Below are 22938 nucleotides of genomic sequence, written 5' to 3'. Positions count from 1 at the left end.
AATACAATTTATCCAAAGAATATGGTATAAAGAAATACAGAAGTCCTGAGAAAGCAGAGATGCATTTAGCACTTATCACAATGTGAGGGGCCTCTTATTGAAATCTCTGTGGATTTTTTGGTTGGCCCTTTCCCAATTCCAGGAGAAAGGAGAATGGTGAAAGAGGACTCAGGATCCTGAAACTGACAGTCCCCAGGGCTAATGCGGGAGGCCAGCATCCACGCCAATCGGATCAGCAGGGTGGGCAGATCAATGAGGGAGTCAATAGCCCAGGGCCTTCCCTCAGCGTGAGCTGGGGCTGCCAGGGCAGAATAAGATAGCCAGGGAGAGAGCAGCTGCTCAGAACACGGCTGAGGAGAGAGCAGCAGCAGATGGGGGAGAGAGCGCTGGGGCGAGTCTCCTGCTCATGCAGCAGAGTTGTGTGCACTGGTTTAGGGAGAGAGAAAGAGATGGAGGGCATCAAGTGCCAGAGCCATAGGGGGACGTGGCCTGACAGTAGGGCAGAATGGGTTCTGTCACGGAGCCAAACCCCATCCTGGGGCAGTGCCACACCAGCACCATCACAGCAGCACATCCAGGTCCAGGAAGACTTTGCTGGACTCGTAAATTTGTTGTTACTGTAAAGTTTATTGCATGTGAGAGACTGCTTTGACCCCCTACCCGAGCCATCTCCTCACAATGCTTCCAGGGTGTTCTTTAATCCCCAAAGAAACAGCTTTGGTGTAAATAAACTGTATATGTGTTTAAGTGAATGGCAGGGATTACGGGTTAACAGGGTAACAAGGGAGTTAGGAGTATCCTGGAGTAGGGGCACCCTCATCCCAGCCCAGAGTTTAGGGTTGCCAACAGGCCCTTATTACTAGGGACGTCCCTTATTTCTTCATCTCTGTACAGCAAAATCGGGTGTTGTTGAGTGCTGCAAAAACAGCAAGAAATAGTCCTAGCAAACGTAGGTGAATACTGGTTAATAATTCTTAATAAATAAATAAATAAATAAATAAATATCGGAAGGTGGGGTGCGAGTGCTAAGAACGCAGTCCCTTATTTTTGAAATACATTGGCAATCCTTGCCCATAGAGAGACTGAGGTAAACGTGAAGGAACGCCCGAGCTCAGTCCTCCTCGCATGGTGTGAGTCATGCTCATGCATAGCTGGGAGGGAAAGTCAAGGTGGGCAGGTACTGGGTGAAGTGAGTTGGGGAGGGACTGAGATCCTTTTGTTGCTTGGTTCAGCTGGGGTACTGCGTACATACAGAAATTCCCCTCCTACAGTGGGACAAATCCCCTCCTTATAACATTAAATACAAATGTTTATTTGCAAGCTCAACTGAATTAAAAGTAGTGAGATTATGGTAACTAAGAACTATGGTTTCAGTACTGCAGGTCATGAGAGGCAAAGGTTGTAATAAGATGCTGACAATTCATTTATTTCTCACTGATTTTCTTTTTGTAGATGGGGAAAATATTTAGAAATTCTTTCCTTTGCTCCATTAGTTATTTTCTGCTGGAAGAGTTGTTGCAGCCCCAACGTTAGCTGCTCCTGTTGGGTCAGATAATCTGTGGTCTCTTGATTTATACGTAATCTAGTATTTAAAAAAAAAATCTTTAAATTCCCTCCCCCTACTCCCACATTCTAGGAATATTCGTTCCTCATTCCAAAAAGCTAAAAAGGTAACTTAATATGATTAGATGCTGATTCTGGCAGCTGCACTAGAAACTTCTGTGTTGCTGTACTTTACTGTTAAACACTTCATTTTTTAGTATTAAAATGATTTATGGCACACACTCAGGATTTTTACTGTTTGCCTTTCTTGCATTTTTCTGGCTGAAGTTGAAAAAGTTATTTTATCACCTTCTCTTCTGTTTTCTCCTTAACAAAGCCATTGTCAGATCTGGATTCTGCACAGGATTCAGAGAAAAGAAATGCATCCAACATCCTCAGCTGGAAGATGTCTTGTAATTATATTTCATGAAGCCTGATCAAGATCATGGGGTGCCACAAGCTCCTGTTTATTTCCAGACATAATAAAAAGTGTTGGAGTATTTTCCCCAATGAAAAGTTTAATAAAAGAATAATCTTCAGGAATCCACATGAATCATGTCAAATGTGTCTGGTAGCATTTCCTAATCTCCATATTTTAGTTTATTCCTCTAAATGCAATCATTTTTCTGTGCTGCATAAGAAGAGAATTTAAGAATCAAACTAGCTGTACTGCTCTCCTCTGACAATTTTTGGACAGGCAGTTGTTTTTAGACAACCGGGATTAACATTTGAAAACTTTACCTGCCACCGTAGCATGTAATGTTTGAATTAGCTGCTCCATTAACCTAGTTACATATCCAGAAGCAAACAGCAATTTGACTCAAATCCCATCGGCTACAGTGTTCAGCCACTGCTTCCTCCCATATACTATGGGATATTTTTCTTCAGGATTTAATATTATAACAGAAATACACCATCATAAAATAGATTTGCCACCCTACAAATTGGGCATACAGTTCTTGTTTCTCATTCTCCCCTTACATCATTTCCTCCACTTGTACTTTGAAAGGGAAAGATTTTGATATCACAGTTAAGTCCCTCTCCTCGATTGTGTTCATTTTGATTTCTCCTATGTCGCCCACTTTAAGGTTTTCCTATTCCCTTTTCCCCTACAACGCACAAAGAATGGGGGAGGGGCCTGGAACAATAAAGGTGGAGAGAAAGAGCCACCAAAAAAAAAAAGAGGTACTTGGTATATTAGAGTCCTGTTGAGCAAATACTTAAATAAGTTACTCCAAGACACCTAACTAATAGGCATTTAGAGCTTTGAATACCCAGGTCAGATACATAGCTTTCTGTCAAGTTGTTAAGGCAAAGAATAATTTTCAAATATGTCAGAAGCAACACAGATTCAAATGGTTATTACAGGTTATAATCTTACTATCAAGAAACTGGACAGATAAAAGGAATTTTACAATGTTTTACCTTAATGCTCTCCTTCTTTGGAGTAGTTTTGAGGTTTTAAATCTGATTGAATTCTCTTTGTCAAAATCTATGAGAAAGGAAAAACACAGTAAAGAGGCCATGTATTAATATTTAAATGGCTGTATCATTATCTCAACTCTCTGATGTTGGAAACAGTAGTGTCTTAGATTCTATAGTTGAATGCATATGTACAGCTGCAGGCCTAAAATGGTGACAACAAAGTCTTGAGAAAAAGTACAGAGACCATATGTTCCAATAAGTTTTTAATATGGTTTGTGACAACTAAATATATATGGTTCAAGTCGTTTAAACACAAGAGACTGAGCCAGGAACTACTAAATTCTAACCGTGACTCTGGCTGCATCTTCCTCTGTGACCTTCGGCAAGTTACTTACTCAGTTTCCCTGACCGTAGAATGGACATATTTGCCTGCTTAACATGGGAGTATCAAGTTTAAGGTTTATGAAGTACTTTGAAGATGAAAAGGGTTACAAAAGCATATTGTAACAAACATGGGTTGGACCCTAGCATTATTATAAAAACCACATTCGCTGCAAAAATCAGACATACCTAAGTAAATGTTTGATGCAGCAATGTATTCTGATGTAGGGTGACCAGATTTCCTGATTTTATAGGGACAGTCCCGATTTTGGGGGCTGTTTCTTATACAGGCACCTATTACCCCTCACCCCCATCCCGATTTTTCACACTTGCCCTCTGGTCACCCTATTCTGATGTCAGTAACAAACATTAGTAAAGGTTCCCCTAGTATCTGGCAACAACCAAACAATCTTCGTGAATAAACTGGAAATATGTTTAGTCATTTCCATCCTTGGGTCTTGTCCACTGTGGGTGTAAAGCTGTGTTAGATATAATCCTGTTTAAACATTTATAGCTGGCAGGGTTCTCGCACAGAACTCCTAATATTGAAGAACCATTAGGGAGGTAAGCAGTCAATAGTGCAGTAAGGTTAGGAGGCTGAGAAACATTCCAATCAGGGACATTGTGCTAGAAACCAGCTAGCAGATATTTAAACACAGATGAAGCTACTATGATTTTGCTCCTAGTGGGGAAACAGACTTTGGTCCCATCTGCACTGAAGTGAGTTGTCTCAGGGGACCAAGATACAGAATGGTTGTTCCTTGACATAACTGAGGGACTGTTGCATCTTGCAATGTAGACTGCTACATGACCAACACTTTAACATGATTTGAGGACATGGTTAAAAGCTGGTTATGTGCCATCTACACTAAGATGGTACTGTTGTGTAACCATGTCGAGGAACAACAGGTTTGTAACCAGTACCTGACACAGCTATATATAAGCTTGATGGAACCTATGATGTAACCAAGGGATATTGATACAATAATGGTGTAATTAGGTTTAATGTAGCTGGTTACCAAGAGCTGCATTTTCAAAGGGTCTGATGTCTGTACAACCTTTAAAAATTTGCTTGCTCATTCTCTCTTCCCACGCCTCAGAGATACATAGATTTAAATGGAGACCATTTAAATAGGATTATAAAAAGGCTAGAAAACATGTAAACCAACGACCTTTTTCTAAAATACTGAAATACACTGAAACAATTCAATATTTCAAGCAATCTTGTTAAGTAAACAGCATTCTTCTAGAATACATAGGTATTATCATCTTTCCTGTTTTTTGCTGGCATTTTGTTTCTCTTTCCAACTAACTACATGGAAAATAAAGCTCATTAATCACACAGCAGAGACATTTTGTAAGACCAGTTACAAAGTGTTATAAGCAAAGATTTACGAATGGTTTACAAACCATAACACTAATAATTTTTAAAAAAATACTCCACAAGCATTTTCTAAAAAAGTCAGATTTATAATAATGTAAAAGCACAGCGGATAAAAATTCTCCACAAAAAATCCAACGCAGTATGAGTTTGGTTAATCAAAACCAGGCATGCATAAAATTTATAACCATTCTAACAGTATATAACCCATCTTATACTATTTGGTACAAAAACAGCTGTCCACTACGAAAACCACATGTAGGCCACAGAAAAATTCCTTCCCACCACAGCCAAAAAAGGGAGAGAGCAGCTTTCACCATCTGAAATTTGAAGAAGGGGGAAGGAGCCGTGGCTCACAGAGACACATGACGGACTCTTTGTTACCCATGAAACACATTTATCAACATTTAACATTTTTAAATTGCTGTGCACTTTATAGGGCAAATGCATCTGCTCCCACAAAAACTTGTTTCTGGTATACAGCTATGATATTTTATTGGTCCCCTTGCCTTGATTCATTCACATGTTGAAGACTTGTTAGAGTGTAATAAAGTAACTTACTGTCACAATTTACTAAACCTTAAAATTTAGTTATTAAAAAAGAATTGAAAGAATGGCAAAAAAGGCTCCTTTCAGGAGAACTTAAGGAGTCCACAGAAAAATCATTTTAAGGTGGCTCTTTCAATGGTTAATCTAAAAATGTACACAGTCTAGTATGCTAAAGAGAAATCACTACAAATGTAACAATATTGTGTTCCCTCAACAGTCACAGGAAGATTATAAACACATTTATAATCCTATCAGAAATAATGTTAAGTATTTGTATTTACAATTCAGAGTATATTTACTTCAGTGTTAAATTATGAACTTGCTTCTGAGTTTAACTATTCAATATATTCCCACTCAATCTTAAAAACAGTGGTTAAAAACAAAAGCAGTTAAAATATATTCAGTTAGAATACTGAATTAGGAAACCTGGACATTCCATTGTTACTCAGTACATTTGAAGGCCTTAATTCAACTGCAAGCTAAGCTAATTAGAAGATCCATCTAATCGGATTTTTGAAAAGTGACCTTTGAGGAAATTATAAAATAGACTAGATGCCAAACTGAGTAGTAATTATTAAAGTACCAAATGCTTCTATGTAAGGACAAATAGTATGCATATATACACACACATTAAAAAAAAAGGGGGGGGGGAGAAGAGAAATCTACTGCATTCTTCTCTATCCACTTTGAACTCTTACCTTGCTCCTCAGAGTATTTAACATTTCCCAGATAGCTGGAGATCCAAGGATTTCTGAACATGGTTGCACAAACAAAGGATTCAGCAATGAGAAACTACAATGGGAGCTAATTCTCAACCAGCCACAGCCCTAGGCCCGTCTAAGCAGTACTGTGTAGAGATTTTTCATAGCACAGGACTGAAGCTGTCAGGCTACCGCGTCCCAGGGAGTATAGTAAATGCATAGCAATAGGCTGCAAAGTAGAGCAGCTCAAGCCCAGTAATCAGATTACAAGCGAAATTAGGCACTTGAATTCTAAAACAAATTGGACAATGGTGATTGGGAGCTTTATAATATTACTACTTCAAAGCTCTAGCCAAATCACAAATTATATTCTAACAAGAAGATATTGTAGAAACCCAATATTCTTTACAGGAAAATAAATTTCTCTCCAAAAGACAAGTAATTCCTTCTTATCTCTAAGCAGAATAAACTGCAAAGAATGCTTAAGCACAAAGTAAAGCACAGCAACTGGGCTGTCAAAAGACTGACTTTTAATCATGTCATTATGCTTAACATTTTGCCCATCCGATAGGCCAAAAAGGAATGTTTAAGCAGCCAAGATTTATGGGTAACATATGAACAAAATTACTGGTCGGAGAAGGGGAGTTAAGAACAGATACCCGGACACTCATTTTAATTTGAGACAGGTGGTGTAGAACTGTCAGACAATTTATCTAACAAGTATAGCATAGGTGCCACGTTTATTTTAAACTAGTTTTTATAGGGTTTGGATTCACTGTGGACTTCAAGAATGAGAATTTCAGGAACCTTTATATTCCATTCTAAAAATCTGGAAGCACTTTTTCAGAATGGTGCAATAACTGTTTTACAAAGCAGACCTGTTTGATCATCTCAGGAGTAAAACGAAGTAACCAAAAGAACAAAGAGGTGTTAAATATGGCTGTGACAGAAAAATTCATGCACAAACCCAAAACAGCCAAAGGCAATTATTGTATAACTAGTACTCTCCTTCCCCCTCCTCCTCCACTCAGAACCACTTAAATGATTAAATACCAATGAAGACTAAATAGCAGTCAGGAGTGTTAGATTTACAAAACACTAGCTTATGGGTGTGCAGGTGTAGAGCCACTGCCTACTTAGGCTGTACGTTCCTTGGGGCAGGAACTGTGCTAAATTATGCACCTGTATGGTGTCTCATACAATGGGGACCTCATCCGTCATACAGGTCTCTATACACTACCCCAATACAAACACAGGAAAGATGCTATTTTGGATTTAACGTTAGGAGACAGCTAAGTTACAATATACTGTCCATTCAAAAGAAAAGAAAATGTTAATTTCAGCCAGTTTACCAGGAAGCAGTATGTATGCCTGCCAGGTTGTTTGAAGTGGATTGCTTTTATTTGCTTTGGTTTTTAGGAGTAATTTATGACTCGATTCAGGGGGGGAAAAGCCTATTCCTTCTTCCAGTTTCCTTAAGCAGCCTGTAGTATGTTCAATACAGAAGACCGGATCTGGGTTCCAGGGGTATAGCCAGACATCTCCTGGTTACCAGGTCTACGTGTTGCAATTTTGGGGGGTACAGTGGGGTGGGGAAGTAGGCTATGGCCATTATCTCTAAAATGGACCCACCTTCTTTGTGATAGGCCCAAATGCCTTATCCCTGTCAGCTGAAGTCTTCTCTGGGACTTTAGCCAAAATCTTGCTTGTGGTAGAGATACAATGAGCAGGAAAAAAGTGTATGTAGTTTTGGAAGAACATCATAACTTCAAAACACCCCTCTATGAACTTAGTAATTTTAAATGAATTCTTACTCAGTGTTCAAATGCTACTTATAGGATGTGTAAATAAGCCTGAGTTTCCAGAACAGCTGCCAATTCCACTGTGAAAGCAGAACTTATGACAGACACTACTGTGGGTCGCACTTCCTCTCCTCGCGTTCAGGGCTGACAGTTCAAGAATGCAGGGGGTAGCACATGAGTGTAAAGATAACTACTATGAAGGGCTTAAGGTGGGGGGTGGGGGGGAGGGAATAGATGAACTGCTACAGAGAATATCCATATCTGATTTTTTCCAAATGATCATTTGGTCTAGAGTTCAGCATCAAGCTCTCTTCACCTGACACTGGAATTATTCGCCAAGTGCTGCTCTGTGCAGGATAGCCATGAATACACCCCATCTGATCTTAGCACTGAATACTACTTCTAACACAGCATTCTGTGACCCTACATTACTGTCACACCACGCTCGGATAATGGGTCTGTTCCGGTCCTTCAGAATTAGTTCTGTTGGAGGCAGAGGATTAAAATACAATAGCAGTGTGGCGCCACACAGAGATGGGGAATTTGGACACATACTTCCGTCTTCAAGAGTTTCTCCATCCTTTATATAATGACCAAGTCCACCCTCTCCCCAATACACACAATTTGACCTGACCTTTTTGGCAAACCTAGTTTCATAAGGCCCATGGGGTCAGCACAGTGACGAGACTGCTGTTACACTAAAACCAGTCCCGTGAGAAGACCCATCAATTTGGCATTAAAAAACAGAAAAATCCCAAACCTTTTATACATGAAAATGTGTGAGTTAGCAAGAAGAAGATAAAATGAAAGTATCAGCCGGTTCAGTTTTCTATTGCATGTCTGCTTAGAAGCTGCTGCCATTTCCTAGGATGGAATCTTTTCCATGGAGAGGGAGATCTCCAAATATTTCAAGGTGGCCGTTCTGTCCTTCAGAATGATCTAGTGACCAAGAGCAGAAGCATGTCCATCTCGGTGATATAGCAAGGCTATGTTATAGGTCTGCCGTTGCCCATCCCATCCCCCAGACCAATTTTTAAATGTCAGATGCCTCTAATATATGAGCACAGCTGGAAGTTAAAATTGCAGTTAATGAAAAAATTAGGTTTAGCATACATTTCTAATCAAAAACAGACTGCCCACGAAAGATCTGTTGGCAGCTGAAGATTGTTCTGTAACTTCCCTCAGGAACTGCGGCAAAATGTCATCATTTTGTTTGGGGATACTGACAAAGCTAGAACTCAGACTGCTTGTAAGCTCCTCTCAACATACAATACAGCTTTGTCCACGAGTCAGCCCACCCCCACCCCCAATCACGACATTTTAAAAAATATTAAATTTTGAGTTTTAGTTCTTGGGAGTTTGTTTTCAAGCCTGTCTGCAAATGGCATCTTAGGTGGTGCCACAATCACAAGACTCGGGGGACTGTGGCCACATGCAACAAGAACAAAACAAAACAAAATCACCACAAATTCAGGACAAAGTTGGCATTTTTTCCTAATGGTTCCAGAAAGAAAGAAAGAAAAACGAACAACCACAACACAGCCCACAAAATAAAGTTATATAAAATTAAAGTATTTGTCCTGTGGTACGTTCAACAGAAAATGATGATCCATGTTCAAGCAAGACTGCACACAGTTTTTTAAATACAATATATTGTGTGTTGATGACATCAGTCAACCTCATATACACTCTTATCACCCCCTCCCCCTATGTATATTTGCAAGTGGTATTCTCATTTTCCTTAGTGAAAGTAATTTATGCAGGATTTCTAATCTGGGATAAAATCTCCTGACATGAGATCAACCCTTGAGTGGGGAGTATGTTTAATCCTTTTCACTTTCCTTTTATCACTTCTATTGTTGTGCAGTAAGTTCCAGAATCCTATGTTTCTGTGTAATTATTATATAATTATTGTGCAAACAGGCTTGTGCTCTGTGGTTAGTATTGCTATTTTGGACAAGTCTTCAGATAAATAGAACTCTGCATTGCATCACCTGTGTCAGGTAGTTTAAAATAGGTCACATGTGAAGAGATCAAAAACAAAGTTAGTGGTCATAACACAAGAACTAGGGGCCACCAAATGAAATTAATAGGCAGCAGGTTTAAAACAAACAAAAGGAAGTATGGCCATTCTTATGGTCAGTAAAATGGCACTCTGAGTACTGAGCTATCTGCTGTAAAATGCCAGATGTGTTGAAAAGGTGCCCATCCACCTGTTCTATATACTTACACATGAATTCTCACTTGGGAAAAAGAACCAGTACTTCTGTATGCACCCCAAGAATCTAGATACTCTTTGCATTACTGTTTCAGTAAGCAAAGAACAAAAGAAGCAACATTTCTAGAAAAAGGCACCAATTTTAACACGTCTCCTGAAAAAGATTATCTATTGCTTCCAAGAGCAGTAAGTTTTAAGAAAGATGGAGGCATGGAGGGATTTATTCCAGCATTCACGTAATGCATGTCAATATTCACTAGACTGTATGTCAAGCCTATAGCATGATTTAAGATCAATACTTAAAAAAAAAAAAAAAAAGTATTACGCATCCATGTAAGTTCTGGCTCATGTCAGAGAAGCCCATTTCCCCATCCCAGTGATCTACTGTAGCATATAGGGGTATCAGCAAGACACAGAATTGACCCAAATAAAATCAGATTTACCTGAAATGCTCCTGAATCTATAATACAGCTTCAGAGTTCATAAAGAATTCTTTTAAGTTAATAATTTTAAACAGAGGAACTGTATCAATACACAGTAAAACCAATTCAAGTCCTATTACATTCCTTTCCATGCTAGTGTTAGGTTTATTGTTCTAGAAGTATAAAGTATATCTTTTCTAGACCCTTCTTTGTTAGGCATCCCCAGGAAAATAATCTCCTGTTTACTCTCTCAAGTCTGCCGTACATTTGGAACTGATTTTTTTAATTATGTACACCACTGTTTGAAAATGAACACATTGAAATATGCATTATAGACTGATTTGCATGTACATTGGGTATGGTTTCATTCATTTGATTAGGGTGACCTAGCACCATTTGTTAATAAAGCAGTCAATACTTAGTGTAGTCCTAACAGAATCTACGTATTCTATTATACCAAGAACCCCTTAACCTTCTGAAAGCTGATATGGACAAACTGCAGTGTCTAGACACCATCTTTGATTCCCTCTGAATCAAATGAAAATCAGAAGTCTGTATACAGTGTGATGGTCTCAGGATATTTAAGAGACAAGGTAGATGACGTGATATTCTTTTATTGGGCCAACTTCTCTTGGTGAAAGAGACAACAGGAGTTGGTCCAATAAGAGATATTACTTCCTCTACCTTGTCTCTCTATTCAGAAGTCTGAGGCTTTTAAAGCAAAGATGGCTTGTAGAGTCTTTGAAGTAAGTCGACATGTAACTCATTACAATACTGAATTACTGCAATCCATTAAATCAGCAATTTTGCCAAAAATCTTCACACCCACGTTGAATTTTTGCTATGCATAACATTAAAGATTTTAAAAAATATGAGATAAAGCCATACCTAATTTAAATTAAAATCTTGTGCGGTTTTGGATATCAGTAGTTTATGAAGCATGAAGTCAAAACCAGGTTAAAGATATATCAACATGAGAAATCACCAGTGGCTGAAACGTATTAAAACCACATTTCTCCTGTTACAGTATACAAAAAAAGGAGGCATTTGTGAACCAGAGTTTTGCCTTGTCCATGAAATTCCATTGCTGTAAGCTTGCAAGCTTCTGGATGTGGTTCACAATAAAGTGCTTGTCCTCCAGAGGCTTTTAATTTTTTTGTTCAAACAGGTTAAGTAATTTAAACCCACCTCCAATTCAATTCAATTCTCCTTCTCGAAACAGCTACGTTCTGAGACGCTCTCAGTCTCCTGTCACATAATTGCTTGTGCAGGCAGGTCTGCCACATTTAGCCATAGCATTGTAAAAACATCTGTTTTCCCCCCTACTTGCTCAACAAGAAGATTCACTTCTTACTTAACTCTGAGGTGAACTGGATCTCTTCTTTTAGGGTTGCCAACCCTCCAGGATTGTTCTAGACTCTCCAGAAATTAAAGAATAATCTTTAAATAAAGATTAAGTCAGGTGATGAATTCTCCAGGAATAGGCAACCCTACTTCTCCTGAAATTGAACAAGGACTTGCCTAGTCAGTATTCAGAGGCATTGCTTGCAAAAACCATGCCATCCTGACAAGCTTTGTCAGTGAGGGAGTGCCAGCCTCCTTCCTAGAAACAGTTTCCTCTCCACCTTCCCATACTTATATTCACTTCAGTCTCCTCCCAACTACAAGATGATCCTCTTGAGTGGAATTCTGTTAACTCTAGGCCAGGGGTGGCCAACCTGAACCTGAAAAGGAGCCAGAATTTACCAATGTACATTGCCAAAGAGCCACAGTAATACATCAGCAGCGCCCCCATCAGCTCCCCTGTGACCCGCTCCCAGCGCCTTCCACCCACCGCAGCTCTGCTGATCAGCGCCTCCCCCTCCCTCTCAATCAGCTGTTTTGTGGCGTGCAGGAAGCTCGGGGGGTAGATGGGGACGAGTGAGGGCATGGCAGGCTCAGGAAGGGTGAGGGAGGGGTGGGTAGGCCCTGTGGCAGAGCCAGAGGTTGAGCAGTGAGCACCCCCCAGCACACTGGAAAGTTGGCGCCTGTAGCTCCAGCCCCGGAGTCAGTGCCTATACAAGGAGCCGCATATGAACCTCTGAAGAGCCACATGTGGCGCCGGAGTCACGGGTTGACCACCCCCGCTCTAAGCAGTCTGGTTGGCAGACAAATGGAAAGTGGTCCTGTGCAGCTAAGCCAGGAAAAAGAGCTCGGTTAGACTACTCTACAATATAAGAGTGTATTCTAATGCAAAGATCAGGACTCGCCCAAGGAAGAGTCGACCAGCTGCAAGAAAGCCTTCAAAACAAAGATATTTGATTGCTAAAGGAAAACATCAATTCTGTTTACCACTACAGCACTGTCCCCATTTCACAAGCTACACCATGACTAGTTACTTAGAAATATAATGGTCATTTCCAAGCCTTGCGATGAGGCAGACACTAAGTCATAAGGGAGCCTATGACGCTATAAAAAGCTATAATGTTAAAACAAAATATTTAACATTAACTGCTATTTTTTCTTTAAACAAAATATTTAACATTAACTGCTATTTTTTCTTAGTGCTGGCTTCACATTACATTTTGTTCTTTCTCTAGGTTGCCACATTGTTGGGGTGACATCTCAGGAGTTTTCACTATGACAACTGTCTAGAATGCCAGCCCTAGGGCAGCCCAATTGTAAACGTTCTGGTAAGTTACTGCTCATTCATGGTGACAAGTGTATTTCAGTCTGATGTCACATTCTGAAGTTCTGAGCAAAATGCATTAAGGATATATGAAAAGGGAACTGGCCAGCACAGTGACCAGAGGGGAAGCTGCCATAGTGACCTGGGTTGAATGGCTAAAAGCAAGATCGCTCCTCTTAGTCCTCTTTAGTGCATATTGCAAATATACCAGACAGTCTCCAGTGTACTCGAGAGAGGAACAAGCTACTAACAGTGGGGCTGACAAGAGGGGAGGAAAGAGGTGTGTGTGTGTAATTGTTTTGCTATTCCCTCTCTTTCACACAGGATAAATTCACTCTTTCAGCCAGTAAACAGTCTTCTGAGAAGGGAAATGAAACTGCATGTCTGCTGTGCTAAAAGAACATTACCTGAAGACACAGAAAGTCACAAATTATTTTTCTAAAACTGGTTTCTCTGTTAATAGGGTATTCAGACAAAAAGCGATTGACACGACAGGCTCCACAAGGAATATATCTCATAAAGCCCCGGCAAGATGATCAGAGAGAGTGATGAGCTAATGCACATTATCATCAAAGTGCTCACTGTGCAGGTGAAGAGTAATACTGAAGCCCCCTGTTCTAAATCACAGTGTTTACAAAGAGCTTCACATCCTCTTTAGCCTAGTTTGTGCCACCTGCAAACTAAAGTTTTCTCTCTTATGAAAACTGAACTGAAATGCAATGGATTATCTGTACAACTGATACACTGGGCCACATCGCATAGATCTGGGCTGTATCTAGTTCTAAGCTGACTGCTCAGTTAGCTGCCATCCAGCATACTCTGTCCCCAGACACCATTCTCAGTTGCTTACCTAATAAGGCAACATGCAAGTTGACTGGCTGGCGCTTATAGGTCATCCAGTGTTTACCTTGCAAGCTTACAGCATGCAAGCAACTGACAGCCTACCTTTTGGCAGACAGAGGGTGCTCAGCTATCCCTTGTCAACAGCAGGAAAAAAGCTTCACTATATTAACACAGCAATAGGAAACACTGTAGGAGACTACTAGATACAAAGTGATGAAGATGCTGAATCTCACTTGCAGAGGCTGGAACATATTGCATTTGCCGTTTCATGATACTAGCAGCTTACAGCCTTGTTAGTTTGTTTTACCAACATGAACATAAAGCCCCAGATGGTAAGTGCAATTATTTTTCATTCAACGCATTTTAGGACCGTTTGCTATTTCAAAGTCAATCAGTTCCCAAATAAACGCATTTGCTGCTTGCTTAAAAATGGGCCACTACATCAGTTGCAAACAGCTACTTTCCAACGTTCTAGACAGTAAGGCACTTAACTGTCCAAAACGTCAAAAACAGACTCCAACGAGAGACTTTTGAATTGGAATTAATTTGCAAACTGGATACAATTAACTTAGGCTTGAATAGAGAATGGGAGTGGATGGGTCATTACACAAAGTAAAACTATTTCCCCATGTTTATCTCACCCCCTCCCACTATTCCTCAGATGTTCTTGTCAACTGCTGGAAATGGCCCACCTTAATTATCACTACAAAAGGTTACCTACCCCCCCCCCCGCTCTCCTGCTGGTAATAGCTCACCTTAAGTGATCACTCTCCTTACAGTGTGTATGGCAACATCCATTGTTTCATGTTCTCTATGTATATAAATCTCCCCACTGTATTTTCCACTGAATGCATCCGATGAAGTGAGCTGTAGCTCACAAAAGCCTATGCTCAAATAAATTGGTTAGTCTCTAAGGTGCCACTAGTACTCCTTTTCTTTTTGCAAATACAGACTAACACGGCTGCTACTCTGAAACCTGTCCAATATATGTATTTTCTCCTGAACTAGATGAAAGCAAAATAGAAACATTCATTTGAAACACTTTTTAATTTGGCTAATCTTCGGTAGTGAGAGACTTCTGTTGTACAATGGTACAGAAGAGTTCTGCAGTGGAGTACTCACACCAAATCTATCATCTGGTAATTCTTTAGCTTTCGATGCCCATAGCTCCTACTGTTATTCACAAAAGTTTTCACACAGCTCCCAACAGAATTTTCACATGCTAAACTGCCATCGTGTCATGTTTACTAGTAGTCTCTCCTCCGGGGGACTGAGTCATCTATCTGCCGCCTTGACTGGGAAAACCGAGAAGTCTGCTGCTTGCCAGGGGCTAAGATTCGCGATGTGACGGAGAGACTGCCGAGACTCATCGCTACCCCTTCCTGCTTCTCCATGTGGGCACTAATGATACTGCCAAGAATGACCTTGAGCGGATCACTGCGGACTACGTGGCTCTGGGAAGAAGGATAAAGGAGTTTGAGGCGCAAGTGGTGTTCTCATCTATTCTCCCCGTGGAAGGAAAAGGCCTGGGTAGGGACCGTCGAATCATGGAAGTCAACGAATGGCTACACAGGTGGTGTCGGACAGAAGGCTTTGGATTCTTCGACCATGGGATGGTCTTCCATGAAGGAGGAGTGTTGGGCAGAGACGGACTCCACCTTACGAAGAGAGGGAAGAGCATCTTTGCGAGCAGGCTGGCTAACCTAGTGAGGAGGGCTTTAAACTAGGTTCACCGGGGGGAAGGAGACCAAAGCCCTGAGGTAAGTGGGAAAGCGGGATACCGGGAGGAAGCACAGGCAGGAATGTCTGTGAGGGGAGGGCTCCTGCCTCATACTGAGAATGAGGGGCAATCAGCAGGTTATCTCAAGTGCTTATATACGAATGCACAAAGCCTTGGAAACAAGCAGGGAGAACTGGAGGTCCTGGTGATGTCAAGGAATTATGACCTGATTGGAATAACAGAGACTTGGTGGTATAACTCACATGACTGGAGTACTGTCATGGATGGTTATAAACTGTTCAGGAAGGACAGGCAGGGCAGAAAAGGTGGGGGAGTAGCACTGTATGTAAGGGAGCAGTATGACTGCTCAGAGCTCCGGTACGAAACTGCAGAAAAACCTGAGTGTCTCTGGATTAAGTTTAGAAGTGTGAGCAACAAGAGTGATGTGGTGGTGGGAGTCTGCTATAGACCACCGGACCAGAGGGATGAGGTGGATGAGGCTTTCTTCCAGCAGTTCGCAGAAGCTACTAGATCGCACGCCCTGGTTCTCATGGGTGACTTTAATTTTCCTGATATCTGCTGGGAGAGCAATACAGCGGTGCATAGACAATCCAGGAAGTTTTTGGAAAGCGTAGGGGACAATTTCCTGGTGCAAGTGCTAGAGGAGCCAACTAGGGGGAGAGCTTTTCTTGACCTGCTGCTCACAAACCGGGAAGAATTAGTAGGGGAAGCAAAAGTGGATGGGAATCTGGGAGGCAGTGACCATGAGTTGGTTGAGTTCAGGATCCTGACACAGGGAAGAAAGGTAAGCAGCAGGATACGGACCCTGGACTTCAGGAAAGCAGACTTCAACTCCCTCAGGGAACGGATGGGTAGGATCCCCTGGGGGACTAACATGAAGGGGAAAGGAGTCCAGGAGAGCTGGCTGTATTTCAAGGAATCCCTGTTGAGGTTACAGGGACAAACCATCCCGATGTGTCGAAAGAACAGTAAATATGGCAGGCGACCAGCTTGGCTTAATGGTGAAATCCTAGCGGATCTTAAACATAAAAAAGAAGCTTACAAGAAGTGGAAGGTTGGACATACGACCAGGGAAGAGTATAAAAATATTGCTCGGGCATGTAGGAATGAAATCAGGAGGGCCAAATCACACCTGGAGCTGCAGCTAGCGAGAGATGTCAAGAGTAACAAGAATGGTTTCTTCAGGTATGTTGGCAACAAGAAGAAAGCCAAGGAAGTGTGGGCCCCTTAATGAATGAGGGAGGCAACCTAGTGACAGAGGATGTGGAAAAAGCTAATGCACTCAATGCTTTTTTTGCCTCTGTCTTCACGAACAAGGTCAGCTCCCAGACTGCTGCGCTGGGCATCACAACATGGGGAATAGATGTCCAGCCCTCTGTGGAGAAAGAGGTGGTTAGGGACTATTTAGAAAAGCTGGACGTGCACAAGTCCATGGGGCCGGACGAGTTGCATCTGAGAGTGCTAAAGGAACTGGTGGCTGTGATTGCAGAGCCATTGGCCATTATCTTTGAAAACTCGTGGCGAACGGGGGAAGTCCTGGATGACTGGAAAAAGGCTAATGTAGTGCCAATCTTTAAAAAAGGGAAGAAGGAGGATCCTGGGAACTACAGGCCAGTCAGCCTCACCTCAGTCCCCGGAAAAATCATGGAGCAGGTCCTCAAGGAATCAATCCTGAAGCACTTACATGAGAGGAAAGTGATCAGGAATAGTCAGCATGGATTCACCAAGGGAAGGTCATGCCTGACTAATCTAATCGCCTTCTATGATGAGATTACTGGTTCTGTGGATGAAGGGAAAGCAGTGGATGTATTGTTTCTTGACTTTAGCAAAGCTTTTGACACGGTCTCCCACAGTATTCTTGTCAGCAAGTTAAGGAAGTATGGGCTGGATGAATGCACTATAAGGTGGGTAGAAAGTTGGCTAGATTGTCGGGCTCAATGGGTAGTGATCAATGGCTCCATGTCTAGTTGGCAGCCGGTATCAAGTGGAGTGCCCCAGGGGTCAGTCCTGGGGCCGGTTTTGTTCAATATCTTCATAAATGATCTGGAGGATGGTGTGGATTGCACCCTCAGCAAGTTTCCGGACGATACTAAACTGGGAGGAGTGGTAGATATGCTGGAGGGCAGGGATAGGATACAGAGGGACCTAGACAAATTGGAGGATTGGGCCAAAAGAAATCTGATGAGGTTCAATAAGGATAAGTGCAGGGTCCTGCACTTAGGACGGAAGAACCCAATGCACAGCTACAGACTAGGGACCGAATGGCTAGGCAGCAGTTCTGCGGAAAAGGACCTAGGGGTGACAGTGGACGAGAAGCTGGATATGAGTCAGCAGTGTGCCCTTGTTGCCAAGAAGGCCAATGGCATTTTGAGATGTATATGTAGGAGCATTGCCAGCAGATCGAGGGACGTGATCATTCCCCTCTATTCGACACTGGTGAGGCCTCATCTGGAGTACTGTGTTCAGTTGTTTTGGGCCCCACACTACAGGAAGGATGTGGAAAAATTGGAAAGAGTCCAGTGGAGGGCAACAAAAATGATTAGGGGTCTGGAACACATGACTTATGAGGAGAGGCTGAGGGAACTGGGATTGTTTAGTCTGCAGAAGAGAAGAATGAGGGGGGATTTGATAGCTGCTTTCAACAACCTAAGAGGTGGTTCCAGAGAGGATGGTTCTAGACTATTCTCAGTGGTAGCAGATGACAGGACAAGGAGTAATGGTCTCAAGTTGCAGTGGGGGAGGTTTAGGCTGGATATTAGGAAAAACTTTTTCACTAGGAGGGTGGTGAAACACTGGAATGCGTTACCTAGGGAGGTGGTAGAATCTCCTTCCTTAGAAGTTTTTAAGGTCAGGCTTGACAAAGCCCTGGCTGGGATGATTTAACTGGGGATTGGTCCTGCTTTGAGCAGGGGGTTGGACTAGATGACGTCCTGAGGTCCCTTCCAACTCTGATATTCTATGATTCTATGGTGCTTCTGAGAGAAGAGCAGCAAGACCATTCCCTATGCTTATAGCACAGGTAAAAATCGGGGGGGGGGGGTGGAGTGGAGGGCAGTACAAATCCCATTCTAGGTATACTAGAAGGGAGCTCCCTCCACACGCTCCCTCTTGTACGTTGCAGTGAGTGCTCCCCCTCACATTGCAATTGGCTTTTTCACCAAGCCTCCCTACACCACTAGTTTAACTGCAATTCCCCAAATGACCACTTCCAACATCTGAGTCATTATTTTGTTAAGACCCTGTTTCCCCCGAAGGCACAATTTATTGACTAACTTCCTTCCAGAGGACAGGAGACTCCCACTCTTCAGTAGATATTAGGGGTGAGAGAAGGAAAGATTATAAAAGAAAGAGGGCATAGTCACCAGGTCACTAGACACCAACAAAAAAATGCTGTCTGACAACTTGGAAATATTTCTTCACTTTTAGGATTTTGACACTGTATATGTTGGTTTGAAATAGTGAAAAGTACTGACACAGCATAAAACCAAAATAACTATCCAGTGTTATTGGGCACAACAGCCACACATTTGCCAAGTGACTTCCATTGTTAGAAAAATCTTTAGCCCACAATGACTAAATAAAGGGAACCAAATCTGCCACCATGTGGGACAGGGACAGGGGATGGCAACAACTGTGCAGTTACACTTGGAATGAATCTCATGCTCATACTATCATGGTTAAAAAGTACAAGTGTATATGGCTGAACTGCTCTTATAAACAGAATGTATTAAAAACACTGCAGGGAATCATGTTGACAGTTGGTAAACTTAGCTTCTATCACCATTTACTGTCCAAGTTGTGCCAAAGTGTAACAGCAGCTCTTGGATCAAACCTGCCTATTATTCTTTTCCATTAAAAATGCTATTTTCCCACCAAACTATTGTCACGCTCCTCTCCGGTGTTATCTGGACCGGTGATCTGCTTGGTCACTCCAATCCTTGACTCTGGGAGCCAGCCTTACCGTACTCTGCTGTGAGAACCCCCACTCCTGTTCAGGCGTTCAGGCACAGCCTCTGGCATGTAAGTTGCTCCTTGGATTGTGCAACCGAATGACACTAGCCAATATTTCCAGTCCCAGACACAACCCTAGGAACCTCTGTCTTGCAGTGTCCAATTTCGCCCGCTGGACACTGCAAGTTTATATGAGTTTGTCAGTTTAACAAAGAAATTGATATGCACCAGGCTTGTTATCCCAAGAGGAGTCTCTGACACGCTTCAAACCAAACACACTGCTTCAGGTAGAATAAACAAACAAATTTATTAACTACCAAAATAGATTTTAAGTGATTATAAGTCAAAGCACAACAAGTCGGATTTCGTCAAATTAAATAAAAGCAAAACATATGCTATGCTGATCGTAACACTTTTAATGCCCTAACAAACTTAGATGCTTCTCACCACAGGCTGGCTGGTTGCTTTTCCGCCAGGCTCTCTCCCCTTTGATCAGCGCTTCAGTCGCTTGGTGCGGATGTCTGTAGATGGAGGTGGAAGAGAGAAAGCATGGCAAACGTCTCTCCCTTTTATCATGTTCTTTCTTCCCTCTTGGCTTTGCCCGCCCCCTTCAGGATTAGGTGAGCATTATCTCATCGCAGTCCCAAACTGACCAATGGAAGGGCGGATGACTCACTTGAGAGTCAAACAGATCCTTTGTTGTTGCCTAGGCCAGTGTCCTTTGTTCCTGTGAGGCTGGGCTGGGCTTGTCTTGTCCCATACATGCCCTGATGAGGTGTGAACTGCCCCACTGCCCTTGGAGAGTTTTGCCTGGGCCTGCTTTAAGCCATGAGGATACATTTTCAGCCTCATAACCATATACATGAAATTACAACATTACTATAACAATTACCATAACATTACTATAACAATACTCAGTGCATCATGAGCCTTCCGAAGACACCCGACATGACAAACTTTGCATTAGACACCACACAATCACATTATAAGGATGAACATGGGGTGTAGGGTGTTCCCTCGAGGTACAGAACGTCAGAACTATATTATGCTCTCCCAATGCAAAACGAGGAAATACCTCTAAAAGCCACTTTAGTGCAGCTGTATTTTGAAGTGTGACTATGTAAGAACGGCACCTTACTCAGCAGATCTGCTGCCTGTGTGTGTTCATGGTCCAACTTGCTCAATTTAACAAGTATGTTCCAACTGCTTTTTATTCCCTCCAACACTGCAGGAGCAAACAACTAAGCAGCAGTGAGCTGGATTCTATTGCTTATTGCACATTAACAGAATTATTAACTAAGTTTTAATCAGTTGTAGTGGCACTAAACCACTGAAGGCAATGGGATTTACAGATGTCATGGCGGTCAATTTGAAGATCATCTGTAACAAATCCAATTTGGCCTACAAAACTTTTAGTGCAGGGAGTGATTTGCAAGAATCCCCCCAGTCTGATTCAGAGTGCAGACTGATTCTGCAAGGCTGGAAAAACCAGAACATTCCTTCAATTTACATGTAACAATTAAATACAGAAATCAATGAGACAAAATCCCATAATGCCATTTTTACAGATATCTTAGTATTCCACACTCAATTTCACCAATGAATTTAAGAACACCTACAAAACTACACACTAGCAGATGCTAAAAGTCACAATGCATGTAAAATATCGTAAAACTTGAATTTAAGCAGGAGTGAAAGTGACTGCTGCACTGGTAGTAGAGAATGCATAACTGGTTCCATTCTAATCACTCATTTTCTACCATTCACAGATTTCTGAAATGCTCAAACTTCCAGGGTGAAGTTTTCCAGAAATGTACTTGCTCGAAAGTGCGCTTTTTTGGACAGTTTGATAAAGAGTTCATTTTTGAGCACAATGGTAAAAAACACTTCCACACTTTCTTTGTTGCACCCTTATTTTGAACAGTCTTAGGGCAAAGAGAGCTGTGGCAAGAAATCATCCTCATTAAGAAGCAATGCTCTACATTGTTCTGAAGGGAACTGATTTTGCTTTGACTCATTTCTAAGTATTCTGAAAGCTGTGTACTTAACCTGTGTGGCAGCTTTTCACTACAAAAGCCTACCGGGCATGCCTACAAAGGTGATTTAGCTATACAGGGAAAAGTCTAGTTAAATATACTGCTGCACATTGGTGGGGATGCCTAAGATTGGAGAAAAGGCTCATGTGTATCCAGTAAGGTTAAAATGAATTGAGAGGGCACCCTTGTGAGCTTTGCAAAGACATACACAAGCTGAGTTATGAGGAGTCCCTTGTATATGGGGTGATCCTGTACCATTTCTGAAATATAATATTCAAATGTGTATAAATTAGTGGAAGAAAATGTATCTTAAAGTATAGTGCATTACTGCATACCCCAGACAGTCGATGAAGAGTGCACCGTTAACTGTACTTATGCAGAAGATTACTGTCTACCGCCACTTACTACAGATAAGTCTACCACCACAGAGCGATAATGGAAATATGCTCTTATACATGCCACTTATGCTGGCAGCTAAATTTGCTTCAGAGTTAACTAGTTCATCCCATGAATAGCAGCAAAAGAATGCCTGTCTTCAACCAACGCAGCAACGTAGGGCTAGTCTACACCGGTAATGCTAAAGCGCTGCCACGGCCGCGCTTTAACGTGCCTTCTGTGGTCGTGGTGCAGCGCTGGGAGATCCCAGCGCTCTAAAAAAAACCCTCCTCCATGAGGGGTGTAGCTGAGGGGTGTAGCTTCCAGCGCTGGGGCACTGTCTACACTGGCGCTTTACAGCGCTGAAACTTGCTGCACTCGGGGGTGTTTTTTCAGACCCCTGAGCCAGAAAGTTGCAGTGTTGTAAATTGCCAGTGTAGACAAGCCCATAGATGGCAGTTGACATTCCTCAGAAAAGTTGGGTGGCTCTCTAACTAGGACAGAATAAAGTAGTAAAGAATGAAGGATTCCAGATTTTCTCTAAAAAACATGCATCCGATGAAGTGAGCTGTAGCTCACGAAAGCTTATGCTCAAATAAATTTGTTAGTCTCTAAGGTGCCACAAGTACTCCTTTTCTTTTTGCGAATACAGACTAACACGGCTGCTACGCTGAAAGAGGTTTTCTCTGCATTATAGTGACACCCAGGGGTACCATTTAGGGAAGAGGTTGCAATTGTGATGGTAATGGACAAACTCTTTGTAAGAGACAGACTTTACAACCCAGGTTTTTAATCCAAATATGTAATAATTAAATGTTTATTTAAATGTACAGAAAAAAGTAAATTCTCATAATAGTCTATGATCATATAATTAAAGACTATTACACAGTGCAGTGTTTATCA

General features: G+C 41.8%; 1 protein-coding gene across 11 annotated transcripts in view; it reads right to left on the bottom strand.

The window, feature by feature from the left end:
* Nucleotides 1-22938, bottom strand: part of SVIL (supervillin) — a 223248-nt gene that overhangs the window by 89624 nt on the left and 110686 nt on the right. For 3 of the 11 annotated variants that reach the window (XM_048837757.2, XM_075125963.1, XM_048837756.2), the window contains exons 1-2: nt 5977-6110; nt 2968-3034 (exon numbers count right to left, since the gene is read on the bottom strand). In XM_048837757.2, the coding sequence (XP_048693714.1) occupies nt 2968-3034; nt 5977-6037 (128 nt within the window). In that variant the 5' untranslated portion in view covers nt 6038-6110. Of the gene's footprint in view, nt 1-2967; nt 3035-5976; nt 6115-22938 lie in introns of those variants that run through there. The other 8 variants (XM_075125959.1, XM_075125960.1, XM_075125958.1 and 5 more) reach the window with 5 other exon arrangements.

Source organism: Caretta caretta, chromosome 2, assembly GCF_965140235.1.
Source record: "Caretta caretta isolate rCarCar2 chromosome 2, rCarCar1.hap1, whole genome shotgun sequence".
Lineage (NCBI taxonomy): Eukaryota > Metazoa > Chordata > Testudines > Cheloniidae > Caretta > Caretta caretta.
Note: the sequence above shows the minus strand (reverse complement) of the source record. Positions and strands in the feature narration are given on the sequence as shown.